The sequence below is a fragment of the Mustela erminea genome, chromosome 1, assembly GCF_009829155.1.
Source record: "Mustela erminea isolate mMusErm1 chromosome 1, mMusErm1.Pri, whole genome shotgun sequence".
Classification (NCBI taxonomy): domain Eukaryota; kingdom Metazoa; phylum Chordata; class Mammalia; order Carnivora; family Mustelidae; genus Mustela; species Mustela erminea.
In genome coordinates, this window is record NC_045614.1 from 216,270,628 (window position 1) to 216,298,503 (window position 27,876).

The following is a 27,876-nucleotide window of genomic DNA, read 5'->3' on the forward strand; positions in this document are numbered from 1 at the left end:
ATGTCCAGGTTCTTCCTGATACCAGCCTCCCGATGCCGATTCTCCACCCCATGCATCTGCCCCCCACCCATGCCCCAGCCCTCCAGGACAATCCTGCTGAGAACTCCAGGGTGAGTCACAGGGTGCAGGGGCGGGGGTGGGGGGGCAGCGCGCTGCTTTTTCGGTTTCATTTCTGTGGTCCGGATTTCTGGTTTCATTTCCCTCCGTGATGCTCAGGGGGAGTGAGCCACACAGCATATAAAAGGAAGCCAGGAAGGACCGATGACTCTCCTGGTGCAGGAGCACTTGCGAAGAAGGCAAGAAGGCGCCGAGGTAAGGGGGCCCCTCCCTCCCCAGGCAGCTGTGCAGGGAGGACCGTGTCCCCACGTCTTTCTGCGCCTTTTCAAAGGATTTCCTGGGAACCGTGGCTTGTGCCTGAAGGCGGCAGACAGAAAGACAAGTTTCTGAAGGTGCCCCTTGGGAGATTCGGGGAGGCTTGGTTGGCGCGGGGTGGGGGGGGGCACCTGCACGCCCGAGGTGCGTTCTAGAGGGCGCGGCTGGTCTGGAGGCACAGGCGGCCCCCCACCCTGAAGCTGACCGAAACCTTGCGGCCACAAAAGGGTGGCTTCTGGGACGCCTCGCTCACACATCCGGGGGTGGGGGGAGCTCTGCGCCCCTGTGATGCTGTGAGTTGTGACAAGGTGAGTTAACGCTTGTCCTCCGGCTGTATATTACATCCCACAGTCAGCAATGCAGTTAACGACACTGTAGCGCGTATTCGAAAGTTGCTTAGAAAGTGGATACTAAAAGTCCTTATCAGAAGAAAAATTGTCGCTATGTGCCAAGACTGGATGTTAACTAGATTTACTGCAGTGATCATTCTGCAATATATTACAAATGCCGGGGGGGGGGGGGAATATATATATATATATATAATTTGATCTTCATCTTGTTCCTGACACAGCTCCTAAAATCCTGGGGACTTCTCTAGTGGAGAGAGCCTTGTCTTTTGTTATGTTAATAAGGACTTTGGAAAGCCTCCAAGGGTGGGGCTGGCCGGTGAGTCCTGCGGGATTCCGCCCCCTGACCTGGGGGAGGGAGCGTGGCTGGAGGATGAAGCAGTCTCCAGGGGTCAGTGATTTCATCTGTCCTGTCTGTGCAATGACACCACCGTAAAAACCCAAAAGGAGAAGGTTTGGAGCGCTTCCAGGCTGGTGAACACGGGGGACCTGGAGGGCACGGAAGCGCCCCCTCTTTCCCAGACCTCGCCCTGGGCATCTCTTCATCTGGCTGTTCCTGAGTTTCGGGCTTTTGTCATAAATCAGTGATCTAGTCAGTTCTCTGAGTTCCCTGAGCCGCTCCTGCAAATTATCTGAACCCCAGGTGGCTGTGGTTGGAACCTCCCCTCTGTAGCCCTCAGAGACAGGCGACTCCTCGCACTTGCGGTTGGCATCTGCAGTGGGCTAGGGGTGCGGCGGGCGCACGAGCCACCTGCCAGGATGCAGCCCGTAGCCTGTGGCGGCAGATGCTATTTTGGGGTAGATCATGAAAGAATTAACTGTCTGGTGGTGTGGAAGAAAACCCCCACACGAGAACTAGTGTCAGACTTCGAGCCTTAAAGCCTGGTCTCTGGGCTTCGGGTGCCTTCAAAGTGGTCCCTCGAAAGAGACACTGAGGCCAGGTCCTCCCAGCAGAGAGTGGCATTGGCAGGGGACAGATGAGTATCAGCCACGGACTGTCTGTGTCTCAGGGCCGCCAGAACAAGGTGCCACGCGCTCGGTGCCTTAAATGGTAGAAACGTCTCTTCCCCCCGCCCTGGAGGCTGGAGGTCTGAGGTCCGGGTGTGCGCAGGGCGGCCTCCTTCCTCGCCTCCTCCGGCGCCTGGTCGTGGCCGGCAAACCTGGCATTATTGGGGGAACACATCTCAGGGTGCTGGGCTGCTCCCCGGGTCGCGCCAGCAGCAGGAAGAAGGCCCGGGCTCTCCCGAGGACGGAGGGGAAGTGAGCAGCACCTCCCTTTCTCTTTCCTGAAAACGGGACAAAACGCCAGAGAACCTGATTTTTGTAACTGTATTCTGCTCTCAGGAGAAACAAAATTTCTGAACGAGTGTGAGAGGAAGAGAACTGTCCCCACAGGTCTGCGAGGCCCCGCAGGCTCGGCGCTGTCGTGGCGATGGTAGAGCGACCCTGAAGGCACAGCAAGCGGCCAGGTCCAAGGTCGACAAGCTGCAAAGCGATAGAAAGGTCTCCCCTCTGCGCAGAGCCAGTGTGGCTGTGGAGCTCCTCGCAGAACCCAGGCCTGGGGCAGGTCCCGGAGGCCAGGCTCCGGGGCTGGGGGCCAGGGAGGGGCGCAGGGCACTGGGGTCCAGGCCCTCCCCGCGGCTGCGCTTCCCCTGGGGCTCGGCAGAGTGAGAAGAAGGTCCAGATACAGTAGAATCAAAAGCAGGAGGACAGGCCCTGGGGGAGCAAGGGGTTGGTCTTCAAGGTTGAGATCCAAAACCTACCCTCACGGACGGTGGCCCTCTGTGAAGCGTTTTCTTCTCTTTTCTTTTTAATATTTACTTTATTTTATTTACTTATTTCAGAGTGAGCACTAGTGGGGGGAGAGGGAGCAGGAGTGGGGGGCCAGAGGGTGAGGGAGGGGGCACGGGGGGCAGGAAGGGGGAGGGGAGAGGGCGGAGGGCACTGGTAGGACGATGAGAGCCCGGGGAGAAGCAGCCCCCCCGGAGCGCGGGGCTAGACCAGGGGCCATTCCGGGACCCCAGGATCCTGACCTGGAGGAAGGCAGACACTCAACTGCGAGCCCCCGGGCGTCCCCTGTGATGTGTTTTCCAAATGTGAATAACTTCAGTATTTCCTCATTGTGGAAACAATCCACTGTTGGTTGGAGTCTCGAGCCTGTTGCCTTCTAGCCGGGACGGTCCCCCAGCCCTTCAGCCCGTCTGAACTTCTCCTGCCGCCTGCACACGCGCGGCTCCGTAATCGAGACCGCGGGGCAAGCAGGACCGCCGGGCACGCAGGGAGCATCAGGGGCCCTTTCCCGCACTGCCTATCCGTCTGTCCCTCTGTCCAACCGTCCCACAACCCCTCCCTCCTCTTTCCTCGCCCCTCCGGGCACACATACCTTCACCCTGCATCGGTATCCCCCAAATTCCTCCGTCCGGGGTGCCCTGAGTGTCTCCGCGACTCGTTCATGGTGCCCCTTTTGGGGAAGCAAGAAGCCCGGCCCCATCCGTGTCCTTGCAGCGGGACTAAGAATCACGTGGCCACGAGACAGATTCACAGGAGAAAATCCAATTTCGCAGCGTGCGGACGGGGAGTCCACACAGATGTGAACGTCCCGGACGGTCGGGCGACAGGAGGCACCCGTGTCATCTGAACGGAGAAGGGCCGGGGCTCTGGGGCTTCGGAGGGAAGGAACCCACTTTATGGGGCGACAAGAGGCGGCTGTTTGCGGATTAGGGGGTCTTCCGCCGTGCAGATCAAATGCGTCTCTGCTGAGAACCTCATTCTGGAAAGGTCCCCCAGTCCAGATTTTTCTGTGGGGTTAAGGAGGGGGTAGAGTTTCTCCCGAGCCCACGGGGTCTCCGTTGCCGGCAGCTCAAGAAAATGCTCGCGCCAAGTAGTGCGTTCCTGGGGGTTGGAGTCTGACCCCCTTCACCCCCGACCAAAAGAAATACCGAATAGTTCTATCAATTAATTGTTGCTATTGGGTCCAAACAACTCAGCAGCAGCAGGCTGTGTGGTGTCCAACAGGTGACTCTGTGGCCCCCTGAGAAGTTTAAAAACCCACAAGCGACCTTGCAAGTTGGCTGAGGTTCCTCAGGGTGCCCGGATGCACCGTTTGGGAACCATCGCCCGACCACTCTGGGCAATGCCTTTTCCTCACCTGCATGTCCCTCAGAGGCTTACCTGTGAGGTAGGGAACCTGGTCACAACGTGGGGTGCCTTCGACGGAGGGGCCTGTCTCCGTGGACCCAGCAGCGAGGGGTGATGGGATGAGGTCGTGTCTCGTGCAGATGGCAGCTCCTTCGGGGTCAGGGAGCCCTCGCCTCGGGTCTGCCCCCCCACCTGTGCTCGGCCGCGTCCTCCCTGTGTCCCTTCACCTGCCCTCGGGGCCCCTCCCCTCTGGGTTGCTGGCTCAGCCCCTGGAAGCGGACTCCAGCCCGTCACCCCTGCAAGGTCTAGCTGGGAGTGGGGGCCGGCAGGGTCCCTCTCGGATGCTTTCACCCCAGAGGAAAGGGACGGAAGGAAGGAAACCCTCCCTCTGGGGCGGCCTCGGTGACCCCCGAGCAGGACCGGCCATCCTTCCCCTGCCCCTGCGTCTCCTCCCTGGCTCGCTCCTTGGGTGCCTCCTGTCCCCCCCGGTCCTGTGCGCCGCCCTCTGTGCTCTCTGTCACCTCAGAGACGGTGCTGCGCTCCCAACTTGATCGGGTCCTGTCGCCCCGCCCTGCCCTGCGTGAGCCCCACGAGTGGGTGTTTCTCCACACTCACTCCCCGGGGTCTCTCTGCGGCTCTGCCCTGTCGTTGGCTGTGCCCCCTCCTCCCGGGCCCAGAGCCCCCACCAGGAAAGGTGGAGAATGAGCGGACCCCTGCAGACCACCTCCCGCATGCCCCGCTGTAAGTTGCTTATGAAACAGTTCCCCGGAACGGGCCTTGCCTCTTGCTGGCTGTCTAGGGCCAAAAGGCACAACCAAGCCAGCCCAAGAACAGGACGAAGAAGGTGGTGCTTGGGGCAAGCCAAGGACACCGGGGCTATTTCCCGAAGCAGGGTCCCCTCAAATAGCAGAACTGGGAAGGTTTATGCTAAGGGTGCGTGCATATTTGTGACGGGGCTCAGACGATGGGACCACAGTGTGCCTCTTAAGGGACAGAGTCCAGGTCCTGAGTGATGGAAGCCAGGGGCCGCCAGGGGCGACAGCGTCAGTTCTCTGGGTCCGGTTGCTCGGGGGTCTGCGTGCTCTCGGGGTTGAGATCTGCAGTGATACCTGCAGAGTGTGTTGGACCAGGTGCCCGGCTGGCTCGGCAGGGGCAGCGTTCAACTCCCGATCTCAGGGTTGTGAGTTCGAATCCCACCCTGGGTGCAGGAATTCCTTAAAAAATAAAATATTTAAAAGAATAATAACGTGCTGGGCCAATCTTTACTTTTGAACCAGCCCTGGGAGTTTCATCATGACTGATTGTCCCCGATAGCATTGCGCTCTCTCCTGGCCTGCCAGTGGCCGCTCGTCCTCATGTTCTTCTCTTCCCTAAAATCCTTAACTACGGGGCTCTGTTCTTCTGCAATTTCGCCAGATCTCCGGAGGTTCTGCAAGAAATGTGCTCTGGGCGAGTAGTGCTGGTCAGGTACACATCCCAGGGTGGCCGGGGCCTGAAATGGTCTTTCTTATGTCAAGAAGGCTGCATCTCATCTTTCTGTTTCTGGAGACCACTAATTCTTTCTGTTTGCAAAATCTTAAAACAAGAATAAGGCCTGATAAGACTCTGGGGATGAGAGCCAAGGAGCGTAGCAAGGCCTACAGCCGCACGAGTCCCCACGATTCCCTTGTGAGCCTGCTGGCCGCCAATGGCAACAGTGCGCAGGCGGATCGTGTCCTTTACTCTGACAACAGGGAGCCCGTGTTTCACCAGGAAAGCAAAGTCCTCCACCGTGGCCCTCTGCAAAGGAATTTATTCTGTGTACATATGGCGGAGGTTAATAGAACTTGCATGATTTTCTCATTTAAGATTAAATAAGTCAACAGATTTGTTCTTGAGGTCTCCCCCCGGTCTGCGGGCAGGGGTGCACGGTGTGGAGTTGGGCGAGGTGAGGCTGGCCAAGGTCCGGGCTAGGAGGGGACTGCCCAGGAACGGTGGGCCACTCTGCCCTCCTGTGTCTTTGCAGAGTTTGTCAAGGAGACGAAGCACTAAGCAGCAGAGAGCACAGCCCCCAGCTTTGACTCGGTGAAGGCCGATGGCTAAGGCCCACAGTTCTTGCCCCTACTGGAAGCCCAAGATGTTTCCTCCCCAACAGCAACCAAAAAAGGACACGAATTTCTTCCAGCCGCAGCCGCCACCATCTGGAGAGGCAACAGGACACACGATGTCTTCCCAAAAGCATCAGGTCGGGGGACAGGACCCAGGTGACCTCACCAAAATGCTCCACTCCCTGACCCTGCAGCAGCCGGAAGGAAGCAGGGCCCAACAGAAGACAAAGGTAGGTCACGCAGAGGGACATCAGGAAGGGTGTGTTCCAGCTCCCGGCCAGAGGTGAGCTCCCCAGTTATGGCCGTAAACCCACAAGTCTGGTCCAATCCTGCCAGTAAAGCCGGTGCCCCATGGTCTCCTAGGAACTTCTCAGGCAATCACCAGGATATACCCAATCTCTGGGGCAGCAAGGCTGGGGCTTCTGTCCCAAGGGCCGGGGTTTCCTCCCTCCCTGCCGGAGGAGATGCTACCGTTAGCATCACCATGGCTAAGCCACCCCACTCCCAGCCCCACCCCTGCTCGGCAGCCCAGGGCCTGGTTCCTGTCTCCACTCTGGCCAGGTGCTCCCACTGCCGGGTGCTTTCTGCCTGTTCAATGAGGCACCTGCTAGCCAGCTACCCCACATCAGTGGAAGCAAAGCCTCTGCGAGAGGAGAACACGGGGACCTCCCTGGGGCCCGCCCACCTCCTGTCTGCTGAACTGTCTGCACCCCAGCATCAGGGGAGGCATGCATCCTGCCCCAAATCCCCGGTGACGATGGGAATCCTGCCTTTCCCAGGGCCCCGAGCACAGCCTGGCTAGCCAGTATGAGGAGAAGGTACGCCCCTGTATCGACCTCATCGACTCCCTGCGCGCCCTGGGTGTGGAGCAGGACCTGGCCCTGCCCGCCATCGCCGTCATCGGGGACCAGAGCTCGGGCAAGAGCTCCGTGCTGGAGGCTCTGTCGGGGGTCGCCCTCCCCAGAGGCAGCGGTAAGCACCTTGGGCCAATTTCTCTCTGCAGCCTGCTGGGTCACCCGCGGGCCACAAGGCATCCCTCGGGGGCTAGCGTCTTCATAGGCAGGCCCTGGAAGGCTTAGGTCTGCAACGCATGGCCTGGGCTGGCAGGTGTGTATGTGGGGGGGTAGGGTCCCTCACAGCCCCTGGGTTCCTGACCCTTTTCTCATCAATAGCTCTTGCTGGGCTTGGGCTGGAGGAGGAGACGATGCTGCCCTTAGAGGACCGGCAGTATAGACATGTGGAATGCTCAGGACTTCACAATAGGAACGCCCAGCCCCAAGCAGCTCAGGGAGGTTCCAGCCTGGAAACCCAAGAATACCCTTGAGCCCCGAGAATGCCCTTGAACAGCCTCCTTCAGATGTCCCGACTCTTGCCCTGGCTCTAGCTGCCTTCTCCCCACCGACCCTCAGCGTGAGGGGCCTGGAGGGGGTGGGACCGAGCTCACTGCTCCACTCATCATCTGTCCTCGGCCCTCTGCGGCCACCCAGACAAAGGCTGGTCCCGCGGCCAAAGCCCAAGGTGGGACTCCAGCTCAGGAGTCCAGGGAGCCCTCAGACACACAGCCTCAACTCGGGTTTGTGTGACTTCTAGAGCAACACGATGGGGACGGTGGCTACGGTCGGCCTGGAGGCTCAGTGACCACAGAGCACAGGGCCCCGGGTCGGGGGTGGGGCGTACAGCTGCAAATGTCTCTTTCCTCGGACCTGTGCCCCTTTGTGCCCGCCCCATCCAAGCCTCTGTCCTTACCCAGCCCTGGAGACGGACCAAAACTTAAGACGAGGACTCCTGGGACATTGGGGCAGCTCTCTGGGGACAAGGGGAAAGGGCACCTGCAAACCCTCCTTTTCAAGGGAACTTAGCATGTCGGGGACACTGTCTCAGGGATCGTGACCAGGTGCCCGCTCGTGCTGAAGCTGAAGAGGCAGCCGCAGGAGAGCGCGTGGAAGGGTCGGGTCATCTACGGCACCAGGGAGGTCCGGCTCCAGGACCCCTCCCAGGTGGAGAAGGAGATCCTCAAAGGTAGGAGGCCCGGGCTCTCCGCAGGTGTGGCTCTCGGGGCGCTCCCTTGTGGTCCCGCCCCCTTCTCCGCCTCCTGGCCATGGGGCCTCTTCCTCCCAGGCTTTTCCGCGCTCCGGTCCTCCTGCCTCCCACGCTGCCCCTCCTCTGGGCCGTGCCGCCCACAGGACACACACCGCCCCACTCTCCCGGTCACCACTGTCCTGAGCCACCGCCCTGCAGATTACTAAAGCTGATTCGGAACGCGGAGGGGCTCCGTGCGACTGATCGCAAACACGGCCTCTCCCTGTGACTTCCCGGGCTCAGATCCCCCAGAACCCCAATTGCAGGCCTCAAATGGCTCAGCAGAGGGACCGCCTCGAGAACGGAGAAGTCCTGCCCCCCCAATCCCGTTGTCGTGCCCCGCCCTGCCGCCCTGCCGGAGGGAGAAGGCTTCTCCAGCCCTGATGCTCCAGGACTCACTCTGTTCCAGGGCGGCTCCGCGGCTAATCCCAGGAGGCGGGGTAGGAAGGGAGGTGGGTATCGAGCCCGCACTGAGGAGCCAGGCCAGGTGGTGCGGAAGCATCGCTCTTATGTCTCCATGCTTCCCCTTAGCCAGCGACCAGTGCCCTCTGGGTCCTCGTCCTTGGCACATGTGTGTCGTGACATTTGCCGTCACGCCCGCCCCTCCCCCTCCTCCAGACCGTCCGAGCTTCCTCTCATTTCCGGGTTTCCCTAGGCGGTCCAGCCCCTGGGCCCTCACCTGGTCTGCAGCAGCCAGTAGTCTGGGGGCTCATGGGCACTGCAGAGTCTCGGGGAGACACCCCAGACCCGCCCCGCCGGAACCTGGACTTGAACCGGGCTCCGCAATGCGTCCTACGTGCCCAGAGTGCGAGGAACCACGCTTGGAGCCGGGCCGGCTACGTGACTCTGGCGCTCTGCACCGAGTCAGACCCCAAGACCTACCCCCATTCAAAATTACTAAGAATCTCAAGACCGTGAAAGCAGATTAGTAAACCAGGCGGGGGTCCCTCCGAACCATGGGGCTCCCCGTGACGGCTTGGGCCCCACGTGCATGAAGCAGGTCGTGGCTCTGAGACGTGTGCATGAGGCATCTGAGTCGGTCCCTGTTCTGGTTGTGGCGCCAACAGCCTGCAGGAAGGCTGGTTTTCTTCTAGCTCACCCCCGGGGTGCTCCCGGGAAGGGGCGAGATCCCCAGGACTTACCTGGTGGCCCCTGTCTGTCCGAGGGCATCTGGACATCTGGGTGATGGGCAAGTGAGGACATGCACAGCCCGGCAGCTGGAGAGTGACAGTGGAAGTCGGGGGCGGGGGGAGACTGTCTCAGCTCTGCCCACAGGTCCTCCTCCCGGCCGCGAGGTTTGCTCTGCGCCGCTCTCTGCCCACACCCGCACGTCTCTTCTTCCTCCCCGCACCAGTCCTGGCTTGCGGAGGGGACAGGAGCTCCATGTCGATGGCTGTCTTTATGGACACCTTCAGACCCCCGACCCAGGGACCCCGGCCGTCCGTTGGCCACCCTCTAGGAGGACAGAGACCGCCCTGCTGCACCAGCAGAGCTTGAGCCCAGCTCAAAACAGAAAGTTTCTCCTGTCTTTGAACCCTGTGGCCCAGTGGAGATACTTGGTGTCCTCAGGACAGGGCGGCCAGCTTCCAGCAGAGTGAGCCACGCGAGAGAAAGCACGCACCAGCCACAGCGTTTCCTTCCTGCTGGTCACACACAGTCACTCCCACCATCTCTGTCCTTGGACAGAGGTCCCTACGTCCGGCCCCCGCACAGGGGCTCACCTTCGGGAGGGAAGGGTGTGGAAGAATTTGCGGCTGTATTTGAAGCCGCTATAACACGCACTGGAAAATACTAAAAAGCACGAAGGGAACAGAACCCTTTCGTAATCCCATCGTGAGCGTATGGTATGTCACCCCCTCCCCGGGGCAGGGGTGAGGGTGTTCAGTGGCCCTTCAGGTGGCCTCAGAGACCTCTCCTCAGGCCTCTGTGAAGTGTTTCCTAAGCACCAGGGGCTCTCGGCTTTTCCTGGGAGGGGTCGTTAATCTGGACTCTGGGTTTGCCCCCTGCCTCGGCCTCCGCAGCCCAGAACACCTTAGCCGGGGACGGAGTCAGCATCAGCCATGAGCTCATCAGCGTGGACATCATCTCCCCCGAGGTTCCGGACCTGACCCTCATCGACCTCCCCGGCATCACCAGGGTGCCTGTGGGAAACCAGCCCCAAGACATCGGGCTGCAGGTGAGCTTTTCTGGGACTTGGGAACGGGCCCAGCTGGAGACAGGAAGACTTCCTGGTCTGGGCGGGTGGGCCCGGGGGCTCTGGAGCACCACCACCCTGGCCCTGGTCTCCGGCCCTGGTCGCCAGCTCTGGGACTCTGGCTCCGGGGACGGAGTCAGCATCAGCCATGAGCTCACCAGCGTGGACATCATCTCCCCCGAGGTTCCGGACCCGACCCTCATCGACCTGCCCGGCATCCTCCCCGCTTTGGGGGGAGACCAGGGGAACAGTGCGCAGGGCACGGAGCAGAGGCTGTCGCTCCCCAAGGCTCTCTGGTGGCTCCAGGTCCTTCAGCATGAAAGTTCCCCGCATCATGTGCTCCGGCCACAGGAGCTCATGGGCTACATCTGTCACTGTGCCCCGTTCCTCCCCTGCTCCAGCTGCACCCGAGCCCTCGACAGTCCTCAAGCCCTCCAGCTTTGTAGCTTCTCCTCCCTCTCTCTGAAATGCTCCCCCTGCCCAGATTTCCACGGGGCACCTTCTCCCGCTTCCTCCAGAACTCTCCCAAAGGCCACCTTCACCGGGATTCCCTCCCTGAAGCCCAACACCCCGCCCCTGGTCCTTCCACTTCTATTTATCGTCCCTGTTGAGTGTCTGTGTTCCCTCCTGGGACAAAGACCCCCGAGAGACATCACCTGTGTGTTCATGAACCTCTGCATCCTGGAATGGACCTCCCGCCTGGGGGTGCCCGTCATGTCCATTGCATGAAAAGAAGGTGAAGAAGTGTGTTTCCCGTAGTGATTCCTACCCCGAGCCTATCTCCCCCACAAGGGACGTCAGCAGGGTCTGAGACATTTACCGTTGTCACGGCTTGGGAAGGAGGGGCTGCTACCGGCATCCAGTGGGTAGAGAGACCAGAGACGCAGCAAAATTTATTCTGTAATGAGCGGGCTAACAAACACCCCCCGCCCCCGCAAAGAGCTGTGCTGAACTGTCCGAGGTGCTGAGAAAGAGAGCCCGGGGTGGGGTGCTCGCTTACAGACCTCAGCAGAACAGGTGCTGCCCTCGGGTGTAGGGGAGGGAATAGAGACCAAGAAGACGATGACTTTTATTTTAACTTAAAGACAATTCACGTTCAATGGGACTCTATTCCATAATGTTATTCTATGACATGAGTTTATGCTATTAACTAGCTTATAGGAGTTGATTGTTAACTTTACTCAGGGAAATTTTCCCACAGTTAGGACCTCACGGAGCCTCCTGGTGTTTGTCATCTTTATTCGATGCCATCACTGAATTGCTTCTACGACGCTAGCCTGCACTTACATGACGCAAGTTTCCCATTTGTGGCTGTGCAGGATTATTTCCTTGTGCAACACAGAATAATTTCATGGGGCATCATAAGAGAAAAAAACTCTGTGTGAATTGCACCCAAATATACAGAATTGTGTTCCTAGGTGTCGACTTTCTCCACGTTGGTTTGTACTGTCTGAGGGGAAAATATTTTTGAAATTCGATACATAAGGCTTGTGCTGCCCACACCTCTCTTTTGCCTATAGATTCTAAGGAATTTTATTGGATTTCTCTAAATTTGAGTGAGCTAGATTCCTTCTAAGAAGAAACTCCAGAAAAAGACATTGATATTGGGGATGAACACATGAGAGATATTATTGACGTCAGATACTATGGTAGAGGGCACTGAGCACCTGCCACTTCGGGCACCGTGGGGGACTCGGCATGGGTACTGAGAGCTCACAAAGGTACCCCCGGACTCCCAGGGCAAACAGGACGCACACCAAACACTGTAAGAGAAGGCAGACTGTCCGAAGCATCACAGCAGAGCCTTGGAGAAGAAGGAGAGTTCTAGTCTGGCTACGGGGACCAGAGAGTTGGCAGGAAAGAAGAAATATCAGCGGGGGTGGGGGGCGGTCTGAAGGGGTGTAGGGAATCAGCAGAGAACCCGGTAAAGGCAGATGGCACAAGTTTGTCTGGGGAAGGGGGCTGGCCGCATCCACGCCCAGAAGAGTAAAAGCCAGGTCATGCTCTTGGAAGTTGGCTTGTCACCAACACACCTGTCTCGCTGGACTGTTGGTTAACCAAAGATAACCTCTTCCTTTGTGTGATTTTTATTTTTCCATCAGATCAAGGCACTCATCAAGAAGTACATTCAGAGGCAGGAGACAATCAACTTGGTGGTGGTCCCCTGCAACGTGGACATCGCCACGACAGAGGCGCTGAGCATGGCTCAGGAGGTGGACCCCAGAGGAGACAGGACCATAGGTAAGACGACAGAACCAAGCTCCCAGAGGACAGGGAGGAAGGGGAGACTTCTGTATTTAGAAGTTTGCAGAACATAGCCCTATTCCCCGCGGAAGCTCCATGGTCTTAGGACACCTTCACCCACTGCTGATGGCAGTCTCCACTCACAGTCAGGGTGACAGGTGTGGCCAGAGCCTGTAGGGTCTTCATCCTCTTTCTTCCTGGCCCTCACTGGTATTTGCAGACCCTTCCGGATGGGGGGCCAGAACTGCCTTGTCTGCCCTCCCGCCGTGGTCCGGAAGGGGGAAATTGACCAGCCCATCAGCTCTGCTGTTCCACAGTTAAAGGTCTTGGAACCTGTTGGTACATGGCAAGGACCTTCATAAGGCCTCAGGGAACATTCTACCGGGCTGATGTTGGGGCATAAGAGTCTGCAGAATTGGGGTTCAAGCAGAAGTCTTTGTGAGGAGCTGGGTTCTCTTCAATATCTTCTAAAAAAAAAAAAAAATTCACCCTGGAAGGTGTTACAGGGAACTTGACTTGAGAGCACACACAGTCTGGCTCTGAATCCTTGTTCTAGCACTCAAAGGCTACAGAGCCTTGGGTAGTATATTTAACCTCTCCGAACTCCCTCTCTTCATCCACAAACTGGTCTCGCAGTCCTACCTGTGCGTTGGTGGTTGGGAGGAGTCCATGAAGAAATATCGTATAGCATGGTCCGTAGCTCCAAGCATGTAGTATTTTCTCAGCAAAGGAGAGCTGCTCTTTTTTTAATTAATAATCCCGTCACTCAACATCACTTCTTCCTCAGTCATTCCGCCTACCAGGGAGATGACCTCCTGAAACTTTGCAGATCATTTCCTGATGAAACGCATACCTGATGTGTAATTGCGTTTTCCGTTTTTTCCCCAAATAAATGCCTGGTTTTCCAGGAAGGACAGAAATGAATCTTAGGGGCACAGACCTCCGGTATATCATTTCAGTCTGTGCTGGACCCCCCTGGTGCGCTGTTACCTGTCGACTTCTGCAAACTTCGCCAACACACCGAGCCAGACAGAACACTCAGCCTTTGGGTGCCTGGTCGTCGTGGCTCCATGCTCTTTGTCTTCTCTTGATCCTAAGTCAGGAAGGATGCCTCACTGATGGCCACACCAGGTGACATCATCTGTCTCGTAGGGTCCGCTGTCTGGATATCAGTAGGTCTATAGAAGGGGGGGCAGCCGGGAGTCAGTGGGTGAGGACAGAGTTTCAGTTCTGTAAGATGAAGCAAACCGTGGGCAGGGATGGGAGGCAGGGGTTCACAATGGTGAGGATACGGACATCACTGAACTGTCCACTTTAAAGTGGCCCAAACAGTAACTTTTATGTGATGTAGATTTTACCACAATTTTTAAAAATACGTGGGTTTTAGAAACAGGAGGAAGCAGCCTGTTTTCATTCGTTCATTATTCTTCTCATTAGCTGCGTGTTTCGTGCACACACGAATTATACAAACTTTTCCACGATTTTTTAAAAAGAGAACCGAATGCCTGTCTATACCGTACTTGGGACGGACGAAAATAGAACAAGATTGATGACGAATTGGGTAGAGGTTTACATAACGCCAAGTTGCAGAAACAACTAGGAGCCCATATATTTGCAGGCCGTCCGCCAGCCCATCCCCCTAACCCGCCCACTGTTCCACGCATGGTGCCCGCTTGGCCAACCCCAGCGGGACTCCTGTCGCCACCATGGCACAGAGATGGCATCTGGAAAGTCGCCCACGCGCTCCGTGCTGACGCGCCTGCAGTCCCTTCTCTGTCCCCGTCTCCTCCCCCTCAGACCCAGTCCGATGACTGACCACTCCCTCCTTCTCGAAATCTCTCCTAACTTTGCTGGCACACGGCCCGCTGGCTTCCAGGTCACCATCCTTCAGTGGCCACTGGAGGTCACATTCTTAGTCTTGCCTGGTTGTTCCTTCCCTTCTCTGACCTCTGAATGTCGGAAACCCAAAACGTGGTTCTGAGGTCTCCCCTCTATCAACACGGGCTCGTTAGGCAAGCTGACCATGGCTTTGAGTCTCTCTCTGTGCTGGCAACTCCCAGATCTAAATTTGTAACGCTTCCCTTTCCCTGGACTTGACATCTCCACTTGGACGTCCATTGAATGTCTCCAGTGGAACGTGACCAAAAGACAGTCCCGACACCCCAGCCCTCCAGCTCTGCTCCCTCCCACGGCTTCTTCCCACGCACAGCGCCGCACCTGCCGGCCAAGTTCTAGAGCCAAACCTGAGAGTCACACATGACACCTCCTTCCCCGGCTTCCATGTCTGATTCATCTACAGTCCTGATGACTCTGTCTCCAAAACTAAACCAGTCTGTCCACTCCTCTCCGCCTCTTGCTCACCACTAGACCAGACCCCCATTGTCTCCTGCCCAGATGACTCAACCATCCCCCGACTGGGTCTCCAGACACTCGCCTTGACCCCTACACCCCCCACTGGCCTTTAAGCATGTAAATAAAGTCAGACCCCTCTTCAGCTTTTTCTTTATTGCTTGTATATTTCTAGACTAATCTGGCTTTTACCCACTAGGGGGTGAGGGGATAGTCACAAAATCAGGGACCTGGCAGTCTTGTTCTCGACCCCTTTCTCAATACCTAAAGCAGAGTGCTTAATAGGCATCCTTAAATTCAGCATAAATATGTCATGTACTCAGGAGAGGGTTAATTGAAAAATAAGAAATGCTGTGGACCGCGCCGTTCTCCATGGCCCAGTAGTTGGGACACAAGACGATCTTCACGAACTAAGGCTGTCGAAGGAGGCGTGAGTGTTTCCTACTTGAGTTCCCGGCTTCAAACAGAGGCACTGGGTGAGAAGGTCGCCCCCCGCCCCCCACAACGGGGCGTTCTCATTGCAAACCTCCCTCTTTCTTATCTTCCTGCTTTCTCGGACTCCAGCTCCGCGTTCTAGGCTTTCCTGAGTGACCGCTGGCTCCCAGGAGGGGCCTTCACGGTGCTGCCGCCTCTCCCGGTGGAGGGTCCGCTCCTTTCCCGGTGGAAGGTGCCGGTGCAGGTTCAGAGACCTGTCGGCTCCCTTGGGGACACGTCTGTGCACACACAAACCTCTTAGTGAGTGTAGAGGCACGCTCTTGAGGACCACCCTTGGTAATGGGAAGGTCAAACAGAGAGAAATCCCACAACTCAGATGCCGGAGAATTTTCAGGAAATAAGAAGCCAGATGGCCAGATTTCACCCCAGATTAAAAACAAGGACAAAGAGAGTGGGAGGTGACGTTAGGTATCCCCCCGTGACAGACCAAAAAATAAGTGGCTATTTGAGCAAGTGAAGATGCAGGTAAGAGGCGTGGCGTGGGACTGCGTGAGTGGGGTTTCAGGCCCTGCACGGTCGGAGCTCCAGAAGGCGTCCCGGGTCCAGGCCAAGGCAGCTCCCAGAGCCTGGCGGCAGTCAAGTTCACGGGAGAAAACTGACCCCTTCCGCTGTCTTTGCCTCCCCTCCCCCAGGAATCCTGACCAAACCGGATCTCGTGGACAAGGGCGCGGAACCCATAGTCATGAAAGTGGCTCAGAACCTCACGTACCATCTGCAGAAGGGCTACATGATGGTGCGGTGCCGGGGCCAGGAGGAGATCACCAACAGGCTGAGCCTGGCCGAGGCAACCAGGAAGGAAACGATGTTCTTCCAGAAACACCCGCATTTCAGGTGAGCTCCCCAGGATCGTCCCAGGACGGCCCTCTGTGAGGGTCGGCTCTGCCTTCCAGGCCAGAGCTGGCAGAGACGGGGGCCGGTGACAGATCAGCGCAGTCAGTGTGTTCACCCCGGGTCTGGGACGGGGCCCCAGGATCTGTGTTTCCATCACGTTCCTGGGGGGCCAGCGTTACCGGTGCAGGGACCACCTGTGAACGCCAGGACTCAGGTCCGTGGAGAAGGGAAGTCTTGGACCTGCTTTGTCATCGTGTGTCCGAGCGGAAACCCTTGAGTGCGCGTGGGCAGGGACTCACCTGTTGCGAGAGAAATGCGCAGAGCAGCACTTAAAAAATGGTCTTGTGGCACCAGCTACGGAGCCTCGCCGTGCCCTTAAAATCGGTTGTTCACGGATTGAACACACGCGCATTTGTAAAACCCTGGCAACCGCGCCCGCTGCTTAATGAGCACCATGTGAATGTTTAACTTAACTGTATTGTGGTAAGAACCTAACATGAGATTAACCCTCTGAGCAAATGTCCAGCGCACAACACCGTCTTGTTAACTATGGGCACGAGGCTGACCAGCCACCTCCAGAACTTTCTCATCTTGCGTCACTGGAACGTTGTCCCTGGTGATTAGCAAGTCCTGATTTCCCATCCCCCGGCACCTGGCGACCACCACGCCACTCTCTGGTTCTGTGAGTTCAGCCGGTGTAGACAGATCACACAGGCAGCATCGGACGGTTTTTGCCCTTCTGGAACCGGCTTGTTTCGATCAGCGTGACATCCTCAACATTCCTCTGTAGGGGAACGGGTGTCAGAACGCCTTTTTTTTTTTTTAAGATTTTATTTATGTATTTGATAGAGATCACAAGCAGGCAGAGAGGCAGACAGAGAGAGAGGAGGAAGCAGGCTCCCCGCTGAGCAGAGAGCCCGATGCTGGGCTTGATCCCAGGACCCTGAGACCATGACCCGAGCCAAAGGCAGAGGGTTAACCCACTGAGCCCCCCAGGCGCCCCAGGCTGCCCTTCTCTTTAAAAGCCAAACCATATTCCTTTGTGCACCTTGTCTTCATCCGTTCGTCCAGCCGTGGACACTAGCTCGTTCCCGCGTCTGTCGAACGAGCCACAGCACGCGTGGGAACGCTAACGTCTCTTTCCGGACTTCAGTTCTTGTGCTAAATGCCCAGAACTGCGATTGCTGGACCGTACGGCAGTTTCATATTACAATGTCTTGAGGACCTTCTACACTGCTGTCCCCAGCGGCCGCACCGTCGGCCTTCCCGCCAGCAGTGCACGAGGCTCACGCGCCTCCACCTTCTTGCCGACACTCGTGGGGTCTGGGGTGTGGAGTGCTGTGTCATTGTGCTTCTGATTTGTGTTCCCCGGATGCCGGTGGCTACGAGCTTTTTCTCACGGACCTGTTTGCCCTTGGTGTGTCTTCTCAGAAGAAATCTCTGTTTGAGAACTGGGCCTGTTTTTAAGTGGGTGGGGTTTTGGTTTGTTTGTTTGTTTTTTAAGATTTTATTTATTTATTTGACAGACAGAGATCACAAGTGGGCAGAGAGAGAGAGAGAGAGGGAGAAGCAGGCTCCCCGCTGAGCAGAGAGCCTGATGCGGGGCTCGATCCCAGGACCGTGAGATCATGACCTGAGCCCAAGGCAGAGGCTTTAACCCACTGAGCCCCACAGTTGCCCGGTTTTGGGGGTTTTATTGCTGTCGTCATTGTTGACTTGTGGGAGTTCCTTGTATGTTTTGGAAACTGGCCCCTTATCAGCTACGTGGCTCACACCTACTTTTCCCACTCCGCAGGCTGCTTTTCCCTTTGTTGGTTGTTTCCATTGCTCTGGAAAAGCTTTAGAGTTGATGTAACCCTATTCGTTTTTGCTGTGGTCGCCTGTGTTTTTGGTGTCATATCCATAAAATCATTTCCCAAGACCAATATCACAAAGATTTTCCCCTGATGGTTTCTTCCAGGAGTTTATTTTTTTCCCCAAGATTTTATTTATTTATTTGAGAGACAGAGAGGGAGAGCACGAGAGGGGCGAGAAGCAGAGGGGGAGGGACAAGCGGACTCCCCGCCGAGACGGGGCTCGATCCCACGACCCTGAGATCACGACCTGAGCTGAAACCAAGAGTTTGACGCTCAACCCACGGAGCCACCCAGGCGCCCCTTACATTCAAGCCTTTAATCAGACTTTTTTTTTTTTTTTAAAGATTTTATTTATTTATTTGACAGAGAACACAAGTAGGCAGAGAGGCAGGCAGAGAGAGAGGAGGAAGCAGGCTCCCTGCTGAGCAGAGAGCCCGATGCGGGACTCGATCCCAGGACCCTGAGATCACGACCTGAGCCAAAGGCAGCGGCTTAACCCACTGAGCCACCCAGGCGCCCTAATCAGACTTTTGTGTGGCAGTGTAAGAGAGGGATGGCTCCAAGTGCACTATTTTTGCACACGGCCGTGGTTCCCCATCATCTTTCGGGGAAGAGACTGTCCCCGTTATATATCCTGGACCCTCCATCAGAGACCAGCTAATTGCATATGCATGGGCTTATTTCCCGACTCACTGTTCCGTTCTGCTGGTCTGTGTGTCTGTCTTTATGCGAGCACATATTGTTTCAATTACCGTAGCTCTGTACTGCATATTTGAAATCGGGAAGTAGAGCGCCTCCAGCTTTTTTCTTCTTTATCAAGACTGATTTCACTATTCGGAAATAATTGTTACAAGAAATAAGACACTAGTGTGGGCGAGTCGCTTATCCTCTATGAAGTTAAGTTTTTTGGTTGTCCTGTAGCTAAGAAGATGACTTACCTCCTGAGTTTGTTGAGATGATAAAAAGAGAAAATAAAGGTAACCTTTCGAGCACCCAGCTTGCTCGAGTTTGGGCTCACCCCATAATTAGGAACTGTCTTTTGAATGCACTGCTTGGCTTTCTTGATGGCCTGTGTCACCCCAGGGAGCTGACACTTAAAGCCCAGAATAGGAAAATGATCATATATGTTATCGACCTTAGAAATAGAAGAGTGAGTTCTTTTTTCCAGCAAAAGTGAATTTATTTTGGAATAACTGAATTGCGATTTGGGACATTCGAGCCAAAGGCAAGCTCAACAAACAAAGGAGAGGAACGTTATCTTACGGAGAAGAGGGAGGGCTTGGGTTGTCTGGAACTCAGTCCACTGGAGGAAGGCTAGCGTCCAGGGTGCGACGGTTTTTCGTTGGCTGAGTCGCAAGGGTGGTGGGTTGCTTGTGGGAGAGTCAGCTCACCTCCTTTCCAGCTGGGGTTCACAGCCGATGTTTCTCCCCCAATGAGGAGTCTTCTGCTGGGTCTGGTCCGGACACCCTGGGCGGTGGTGTGGCACGGGAGCTCCCCCTTCTGGCCTCCCGGCTCCATTTCAGCGAGGTGTCCCCGACCGTACGGATAATCAGGGTGCTTCCTGAATGCCCCTGTGTTCTGTCTTGTCTCAGAGCTCTCCTGCAGGAAGGAAAGGCTACGGTGCCCTGTCTGGCGGAAAGACTGACCAACGAGCTCATCTTGCACATCAATGTGAGTCAACGGGGTTGGGTTGCCTCTTGTAGAAATTACAGCCTACCCAAGTCCCTTGGTCGTGCGATGGCTCAGCTGCCCGCACCAGCCGATCGGCAAGTGCATTCTGAAAACCAAATCGCTCATGGTCAGAGGTTCCCAACAGAGCTTCCAAAACCTGGAGGCAACAGCTGCGGGCTGTTGAGGCAAATTGTCGAATCCGTCCATCTGGGGAAGCAACGAGAGGAGGAGGAAAAGGGTCAGCCAGTTGAGAAGGGTAAAAGGAACCCGCACTGACGTAGCAAATACATCCTTTTGCAAGAGGCTAACACTTCGTCAACCTCGAAAATGAAACAGTCAGTGATTTTTACCAACCTGTCAGACAAAAGCAATGAATTCTTCCGAGCCAGGAAACACATACTCCGAGAACACTGGTTGGAAGGGGCCAGAGCTTCTCAAGCTGCGTGCACAAGTCACCTGGAATCTTATTTAAACTCAGATTCCTGGGTCCCCATCCAAGTTTCTGAGTCGGTAGATCTAGGGGGTGGGGCGCAATGAATCTGGCTTCTAACTTCCCAGGTGGTCCAGGGAACATACATAGAGGAGCCCTGCTAATCCAGAAACTGCCCGCAAGCCCCCACACACCCTCCTTCCGGGCCGCAGCGATCCCCGGAGGTGGAGGGCGCAGGACAGCGCCCCGCCCCTGGATAGCCCTCCTGGCGCCTCTCCAGGCCCTTCCTTCTCCCCTCCTTCCTTCGCATCGGCATGGCTGACTGGCTAGGGCTCCTCCCAGCCCGACACTGATATCCAAGACGTCTCCTCTACCGTAGCCCCGTTTATCCGCTTATAACACCCAAATGATCACCAGCAGAACATTTTACTAAAGAAAACTTACATTATACGCAAGTGTACTTGTTCCCTAAAACTTTTTCTTAAAGATTGTATTTATTAATTTGGAGAGAGACAGAGCACGCAGGGGGAGGGGCAGAGGGCGAGGGAGAGAGAGAATCCCAAGCAGACTCCCCGCTGAGCACAGGGCCCAGCCTGGGACTCGATCTCGTGAATTGAACCAAAACCAAGAGTTGGATGCCTTTTTTTTTTTTTAAGATTTCATTTATTTATTTGACAGAGAGAGATGACAAGCAGGCAGAGAGGCAGGCAGAGAGAGAGGGGGAAGCAGGCTTCCTTCTGAACAGAGAGCCCAATGCGGGGCTTGATCCCAGGACCCTGAGACCATGACCTGAGCCAAAGGCAGAGGCTTAATCCCCTGAGACACCCAGGTGCCCCAAGAGTTGGATGCTTAATTGCCTGGGCCACCCGGGCACGCTTACTTATTCTCTAAATACAGAGCACCACCCAAGCCCAACCTGGCCGTGCCCCGATTCCTCCCTAGTCCAACGACCTCAACAAAACGGCAAATTCCTGCACGCCACGGTTCAGGCCGTAGGCGCACTCATTGCCCGCACAGCCATGCCTGGGGTCCTCGACGGGTGTCCGTGTTCACAAGCTTCACACAGTGACAGGAATTCCAGATCCCCCTCAAGAGCTTTCACGGGGGACTCTGTGTCTAAGAAACCTGTCGGCCAGTGTCACCAGCTGTGGGATTCATTGCCGACTCTCTGTTCAGAAATCACTCCCGCTGCTAGAGGAGCAAATACGGGAGAGCCACCAGAGGGCCACCGAGGAGCTGCACCAGTGCGGAGACGACACCCCCAGCAACGAGACGGACAGGATGTTCTTCCTGATCGACGTGAGCATGACCGGGGCTCCACGGGACGCTCGGCACAGAACCGGGCCACCGTGTCACCAGACCCCCGGAGAGAGCCACACGCTCCCCTGTGGCCCGCCCCCCGATAGTGGCCTCCCATACGTCCCTGCCTGTGGCCTGCTGGGAGCCCTGTTTCGTCGGGGCGCTGCCCACCTTTCCCCCCTCCCCCGGGGTCTAGGGAGGTCGGCTGGCTGCCCGGCTCCCCCCCCACCCCCCCACAGCCACACGCTGCTGCCCCAGAGAAGCCCCCAGTTCTTTAGTGGCATTACAGCACAGCCTGATGACTTTGTCTCATTTTAGAAAATCAAGATGTTTAATCAGGACATTGAGAAGCTAACAGAGGGAGAAGAAGTCGTCAAGGAGAAAGAGACCCGCTTATTTAACAAAATCCGGGAGGAGTTTGAGAACTGGGTGCTCGTGCTCACAGCCAATACCCAAAAAGGTAAGCTCCCCCTAAACACGGGACCAGAGGCTCCTTGTGGCTCAGAGGAAGCATGCAAACAGCCGAACACGCCACACGAGACACCAGGGGCTCCTCGGCCCTCCGTGGGCGCACTGCCCCCACCAGACACAACTCCAGCACCGCCAACCTTCTTGCTTCTTTGCTTTGAGACTAGACAGTTCTGCTCACCTCCTGTGCCTTCCTCTCCTGGCCCCTAATGCAGAGGTCAGTGGTTTGATAAGAACCACTTGCTCTGCTTGGGGAAGTTCCAACGTCCCTTCTGCTAGAGCCCAGATGCCTGCAGGGTGTGTGGGGTGTGTGTGCGCACGTGCACGCGTGTGTGTGCACGCGTGTGTGCGCGTCTGGCACGTGGAAAAAAATACCACTGTTCATGTCCTTGGTGGGATCCCTCCAACCGTCGTCTGGACGTGTTCTTGGGAGATCTGTGAATCCTATAATAATATTTGTTTCTGTTTTCATGGCACGAACCTGGTACCTTCTACCGGTTACGGACACTAAACCCGTCTCTCAGGCTGAGGGCTCTCAACTAAAACACGTTTCCGTACGATAACAATTTTGTTTCTTAAAAGCCAGTTTTCCTTCAGCTGGTTTTATCAGACCATAATTACTTTTTTCATTATAAAAAAACTCCATTTAGGAATATTGCCTTAGGACGCAGTGGGTAAGCAAGACTCCAAGAAAAAGATGTTTCTATTTTTTATTTTTTTTAAAGATTTTATTATTTTATTTATTTGTCAGAGAGAGGGGGAGAGAGAGCCAGCGAGCACAGGCAGACAGAGAGGCAGCAGAGGCAGAGGGGGAAGCAGGCTCCCGGACGAGCAAGGAGCCCAATGTGGAGTCGATCCCAGGACCCTGGGATCATGGCCTGAGCTGAAGGCAGCCGCTTAATCAACTGAGCCACCCAGGTGTCCTTGTTTCTATTTTTTAAATGGTGGTTTGTTTGATCCTGCAGTTAAAAATATTATTCACGAAAAAGTCTCAATATACGAGAAGCAGTATCGCGGCAAGGAGCTTCTGGGCTTTGTCAACTACAAGACGTTCCAGACCATAGTGCACCAGTACCTAGAACAGCTGGTCGACCCCGCGCTCGCCCTGCTCCAGAAGGCTGTTGGTGAGGAGCTCTCCTGAGTGCCCTTCGCACGGTCCGCCCAGCCCTGTACCGTCTGGAAAGCTCAGTGCCCCGGAGGGAGGGGTCGGGGTGCAATTATCAAACCCAGCGGCAAGACCTTCCTTGACCACTTAGCGGGGAACACGAGAGTCAGGGGAGCGTTCTCTGGTCACCCCCTACCCGCTCCACGCAGCCACGTGGGGTATGGTCGGATGCTGGTCCTGGACAGAACACACACTCCATCCGAGCACGGGAAATGGACAGGACCTGGGCAGGGCGGTGGCGGTTTTGTGTCTCCGTGGGACAACGTACTGTCCCTCCTCCTCTCCTGGTTTGTAGGTCTGGGGAGCACAAGGTTGGAACGGGGCCCCTGTAGCATGATTTCTCTTTCCCTGCGTCTCTAACCCGTGTTACTCCCGCTAGCAATTTATGGCTGCCTTGTTCTTTCTCGGGTCAGAAATCATCCGGCAAACGTTCTCCGACACAGCCAAGAAGCATTTTAGTGGATTTTCCAACCTTAATCAAAGAGCCCAGGTAAGCACCCACAGTCTACGAGCGAGTCACCTGTACTGCTGGCTCTTTTGTCGGGGTCTAACCTTTGAAAGAAGCAGGATATTTACTGTCGTCTAGGAATTCGAGGCCGCTGGGCTGGCGGCGGGTAGTCTGCACTCCCTGGGAGGGACGGAACAAAGCGCCCGGCCGAGTTCCCGTGTCTGCGGGAGACTAGCGCAGGCCGCAGGCTCGGTGCTGGTGCTCTGAACATACCTGGTGACTGACCGCTTCTTTGAACCTCTTTCCACTACAAAGGACAGGATCGTCCATTAATCCTACTCCAAAATCTTTCTAAGTTGGACTTGAAAATATTGTCGCAGCTGTGTGGGTTTCTACGGAAACAGCTCTGACGCCCCTGTCAGGGACGGGAAGCAGGGGTGCTCCAGCTCCCCACCCCCACCCCCGGGCTCTAGATGAAAACCTTCTTGCGCTCAGGGCTGAGCCAGTGGGACTGAATCTCATTCCGCAACTCAAGTGAGCAGGAAAGAGAATTTTTGCACCATTTTCCCGTAGCAGCTGGATGTCTCCTTTCACACCATTGGCCAGCTGGGGAAAGCGCTGTCTGACTTCAGACCTCTCCAGCTCTCCCAGGAGCTGTGTCTGAGGCCTTGGGTGCCTCCCCGGGGGATGGGGGACAGGCCTGGTCCTGGACCGCCATTTCTCCAGGACAGCAGCTTGTCCTTCCGAGGTCTCAGCGGTTGGCCCCCTGCCCCCCCCATGCTCCTGACCCCAAGAAGGGGCTCTTTTGCACCAGGTCACCCTTCCCTTCCTGGAATACCTCTGACGGCTGATGTGACACAGGAGTCGCAGGATTCCTGGAAAACACAGATGTCCAGGCGGTACCTCGATGTGTTCATTTGTGCAGATTCATTCTCAAAGGCGTGGATTCAAGCCAGTTAGAGAGACCAGAGGGGTGGAGGTCGAATTACGGAGTAGACACCATCGAGGAGGCAGGCAGATGGTCACGTGGGAGCGAAGGGAGGTCAGGGCAGAGGGGAGCACTGGCGCGGAGCCGCGGGTGGGACCCTGCAAGGGCAGAGAGACAGGATGTAAGAGGACACTGTGGCGCGGGGCGGGGAGCCTCCCTAGAGTCGCATGTAAAATCGCAGGCCTCTGACCTAAAATTATGTTTAATACCATCTCAACAGAATAATACTTGCTACGATGTTTAAGTCAACCAAGGGGAGGGGTGCCTGGGGGGCTCAGTGGGTTAAGGCCTCTCCCTTTGACTCAGGTCATGATCTCAGGGTCCTGGGATCGAGCCCCCCATCATGCTCTCTGCTCCGCGTGGAGCCTGCTTCCCCCTCTCTCTCTCTGCCTGCCTCTCTGCCAACTTGTGATCTCTGTCTGTCAAATAAATAAATAAAGTCTTTAAGAAAAAGAAAAAAAAACAACCAAAGGGAGCCAAGAAGTCATGTGCTTTCTCTTCTCCAACCAGAACAAGATTGAAGACTTAAAAACGAGACAAGCAGAAATAGCGGAAAATCTGATCCGGCTTCAGTTCCGAATGGAGCAGCTGGTGTACTGCCAAGACGAGATTTACAGCGTGGTTCTGAACCAAGTCCGGCAAGAGGTTTTCAACCCAGTGGGAAAGCCCATGCAGAATCATGAGATGAAAGTGTCTTTCTCAAAAGATACGTCTTCGATGTCGTCCATCACTGAAATTGGGGTGCACCTGAATGCATATTTCTGGGTGAGCATGTAGGCTGGGGCAGGGATCTTTGCCCCGCAGACCCCGGGCATTCTGATTGAAGCTGCTTCGCAGGGTGGGGGCCCCTGCCGGGTATGCAGCCCCTTCCGCAGGGATAACTGTTCACGTATTATCTCATTTATAGTCAAAACCCTGGTGTTATCAAATAGTTGCAACCCTATCTAGGGACTTTCCACTAATTCGGGAATTGGGGAATCAGGTTTGTAATGGGACATGGCATGTACTTAAAATGCATTCCAAGGGCAAAGTTCTTTATATTTTATGCGATGCATGAATCCCCAAATTGCTAGTATCAGAATACAGCGAGATACGATCAGCACTAACTTTTCTAGTCAGCATGTAGCTCTCCCTGATGTTCAGAAGGCACTCAGGTCTCCAATGGCCTCAGACTCATCAGCTGCACAAAACTGGAATGAAAATTCCTTCACTTAGATTCTGTGACCCGAGCACCTCCAGAGTTTCCAGACCTCCGTCCATGGACAGAAATGTGGAGTGCATAGAAAGGAAGAAAGCTTTTAACCTGCAAAGGAGCCCAACTCCTAAAGCCCTTTCTTTCTTTATTTTTAAGATTTACTTGTTTTAGAGAGAAAGAGCAAATTCAGGGGGAGGAGGAGCCGAGGGAAGGGAGAGAGACGCAGACTCCGCACTGAGCAGGGAACCTGATGCGGGGCTCGATCTCATGACCCTGAGATCATGACTGGAGCTGAAATCAATAGTCAGACCCTACCTGACTGAGCCACCCACGTGCCACCCCTCCTGAAGCCTTTTCTGAATCAGCGTAGAAAGGAGTTACGCAGATGTGAAGTCCAGCTGCCCGCAAACTTGTTCCTACCCATGCAGACAGGGACTGAGGTGGCCGCTACCACAGGTCTCACTCTGCTCCCACAGGGGACCAGGGGATTGCAGGGCCTGGAGGTCTCTCTGGGGAGGTGGAGTCGGGATGAGGCCGGAGGAGGAAAGGGGCAGAGCTCCCGGGAAGGCGGGCACGTCCAGAAGTGTGCTCCAGGTTCCGGCTAGCCTGCCGGTGGGTTCTTAGTACTGTGGGAGCACCTGCCTGGTCGTGGAACTCAGGCAGCCCATCTAGAACCTTCCCAGGTCTCAAAGCTGATCATGGCCATGGGGTGCCCCAGGACCTATCGAGGCAATCACCCACAGGTCCAAGAACCCCAAGGCTTTGCTGCAACCACAGGCGGAGACCCCTCCCGCTGACCGTCTTTATCCCTTCTTCCAGGAAACCAGCAAACGTCTGGCCAACCAGATCCCATTCATAATTCAGTATTTCATACTCCAGGAGAACGGCAGTTGCCTACAGAAAGCCATGATGCAGGTCCTACAGGAGAGGGAGAACTACTCCTGGCTGCTTCAAGAGCAGAGCGACATCGCTGCCAAGAGGAGGTTCCTTAAGGATAAAATTTACCGGCTGTCTCAGGCGCAGCGCACGCTCTATAATTTCTACGGTTAAAGGGGGCGCGTCTGTGGAGGGGCACGATGCTTCGGGATTTTCTCTTCTGTGCATTCACCTTAAGGAGAGGCGAGAGGTGGCCTCTTGCTTGGAACCAAGCTTTTCTGCTGCCCTCCTGTGTCCGCCTTCTCTGTACTGCGCTTGCGCTCAGCCCAGAGTTTGTATCTAAAGTTCGCACTCACTTGGGGCTGTCACCTCCGCCAGGAGGTCCTCTCTGATCTCCCCAAAGAGGTGGCTCTCCAGTCCTTGAGCCCCACACCCCCTGGTCACAGCATTGTCAACTATTGCTCTCTTTCTTTGTTAGGTTGTAAGGCCCCAGAGGGGGGAGGTCAGGATCATATTCTTCTGTATTTCCAGAATCTTGAAGGGCACCGGCTACACTCTAGTCCCTTAATACATGATCTGTCACTGAACACGTGAATGAGGAAGCCTCCCGGGTGCTATGGCTTAAATCCAGACTTGGGTGGTTTCAGAAGGTGTCCCTTGGCTGGCCGCTCTCAGAGCAATTCAGCCAGGCCACCTGCTTCCCGGGGTTGACCGTAGCCGTGTTTCCGGCCCCCCAAGGGAAAAAAGCTCGAATGATACCAATTCTAATGTGGTTTCCTGGCTCCAGGGAGCCCCCGTGTGAAGTCTTAAAGAGAAGGTTAGTAAGGAGAAACATTTTTTAAAGAGTGTGTTTATTTGACACAGAGAGAGAGAAAGAGAAAGCACAAGCAGCATGAGCAGGAGAGGGAGACGCAGACTCCTCACTGAGCCAGGAGCCCAGTGCAGGGCTCGATTCCAGGATGCTGGGATCATAACCTGAGCCAAAGGCAGACACTTAACTGACTGAGCCACCTGGCGCCTCAGAAAAAAATATATATTTTTTTTTAATGCAGAGATTTATACCAGTGGCCATCTCTAGGTTGGAGGATTGTGGCTAATTTTATTTTGTCCGTCATGCTAGGAAATACTTACTTCAGAGGAATTTTAGGAGGGTCAAGGGTAACCATTTCTGCAAAACACCTGTCCCAAAGCAGGTGTTCAAAAATGCCAGCAATTCCTCCCTCCCCATCCGACACTTCTTCCTTCCTTCCTTCCTCTCTAGGTCCGTAGAGCACCCCTCGCTTCTGAAACCCCTGCAGCCCGCTCTATCTCCCTGTCCTTTGATACTCTGTGAGGCAGCTGCTC

General features: G+C 55.6%; 1 protein-coding gene across 9 annotated transcripts; it reads left to right on the forward strand.

The window, feature by feature from the left end:
* The first annotated feature begins 17 nt into the window (after positions 1–17).
* On the forward strand, positions 18–27,409 carry MX2 (MX dynamin like GTPase 2). Of its 9 annotated transcripts, none has more exons than XM_032355502.1 (15): positions 281–312; positions 389–449; positions 6,022–6,174; positions 6,724–6,916; positions 7,826–7,963; positions 10,045–10,199; positions 12,320–12,458; positions 15,938–16,136; positions 19,585–19,663; positions 21,270–21,392; positions 21,711–21,852; positions 22,826–22,984; positions 23,439–23,515; positions 24,972–25,226; positions 26,476–27,409. In XM_032355502.1, the coding sequence occupies exons 3-15, from the start codon at positions 6,061–6,063 to the stop codon at positions 26,704–26,706; spliced, it is 2,004 nt and encodes a 667-aa protein (XP_032211393.1). In that variant the 5' UTR covers positions 281–312; positions 389–449; positions 6,022–6,060; the 3' UTR covers positions 26,707–27,409. The 9 variants fall into 9 exon arrangements, with proteins under 9 accessions (XP_032211367.1, XP_032211320.1, XP_032211375.1 ...); XM_032355459.1 differs by lacking the exons at positions 281–312; positions 389–449 and adding exons at positions 3,818–3,897; positions 4,384–4,598 and having other exon boundaries at positions 5,863–6,174; XM_032355476.1 differs by lacking the exons at positions 281–312; positions 389–449 and adding an exon at positions 18–110.
* Positions 27,410–27,876: the final 467 nt, after the last annotated feature.

Excerpts from the sequence above, each read along its gene's own strand:
- MX2 (XM_032355429.1), top strand. The coding sequence starts at position 5,932 with ATGGCTAAGGCCCACAGTTCTTGCCCCTACTGGAAGCCCAAGATGTTT. Across the intron at positions 6,175-6,723 it reads GGGCCCAACAGAAGACAAAG|GGCCCCGAGCACAGCCTGGC; the intron begins GTAGGTCACGCA and ends TGCCTTTCCCAG. Across the intron at positions 16,137-19,584 it reads CAGAAACACCCGCATTTCAG|AGCTCTCCTGCAGGAAGGAA; the intron begins GTGAGCTCCCCA and ends GTCTTGTCTCAG.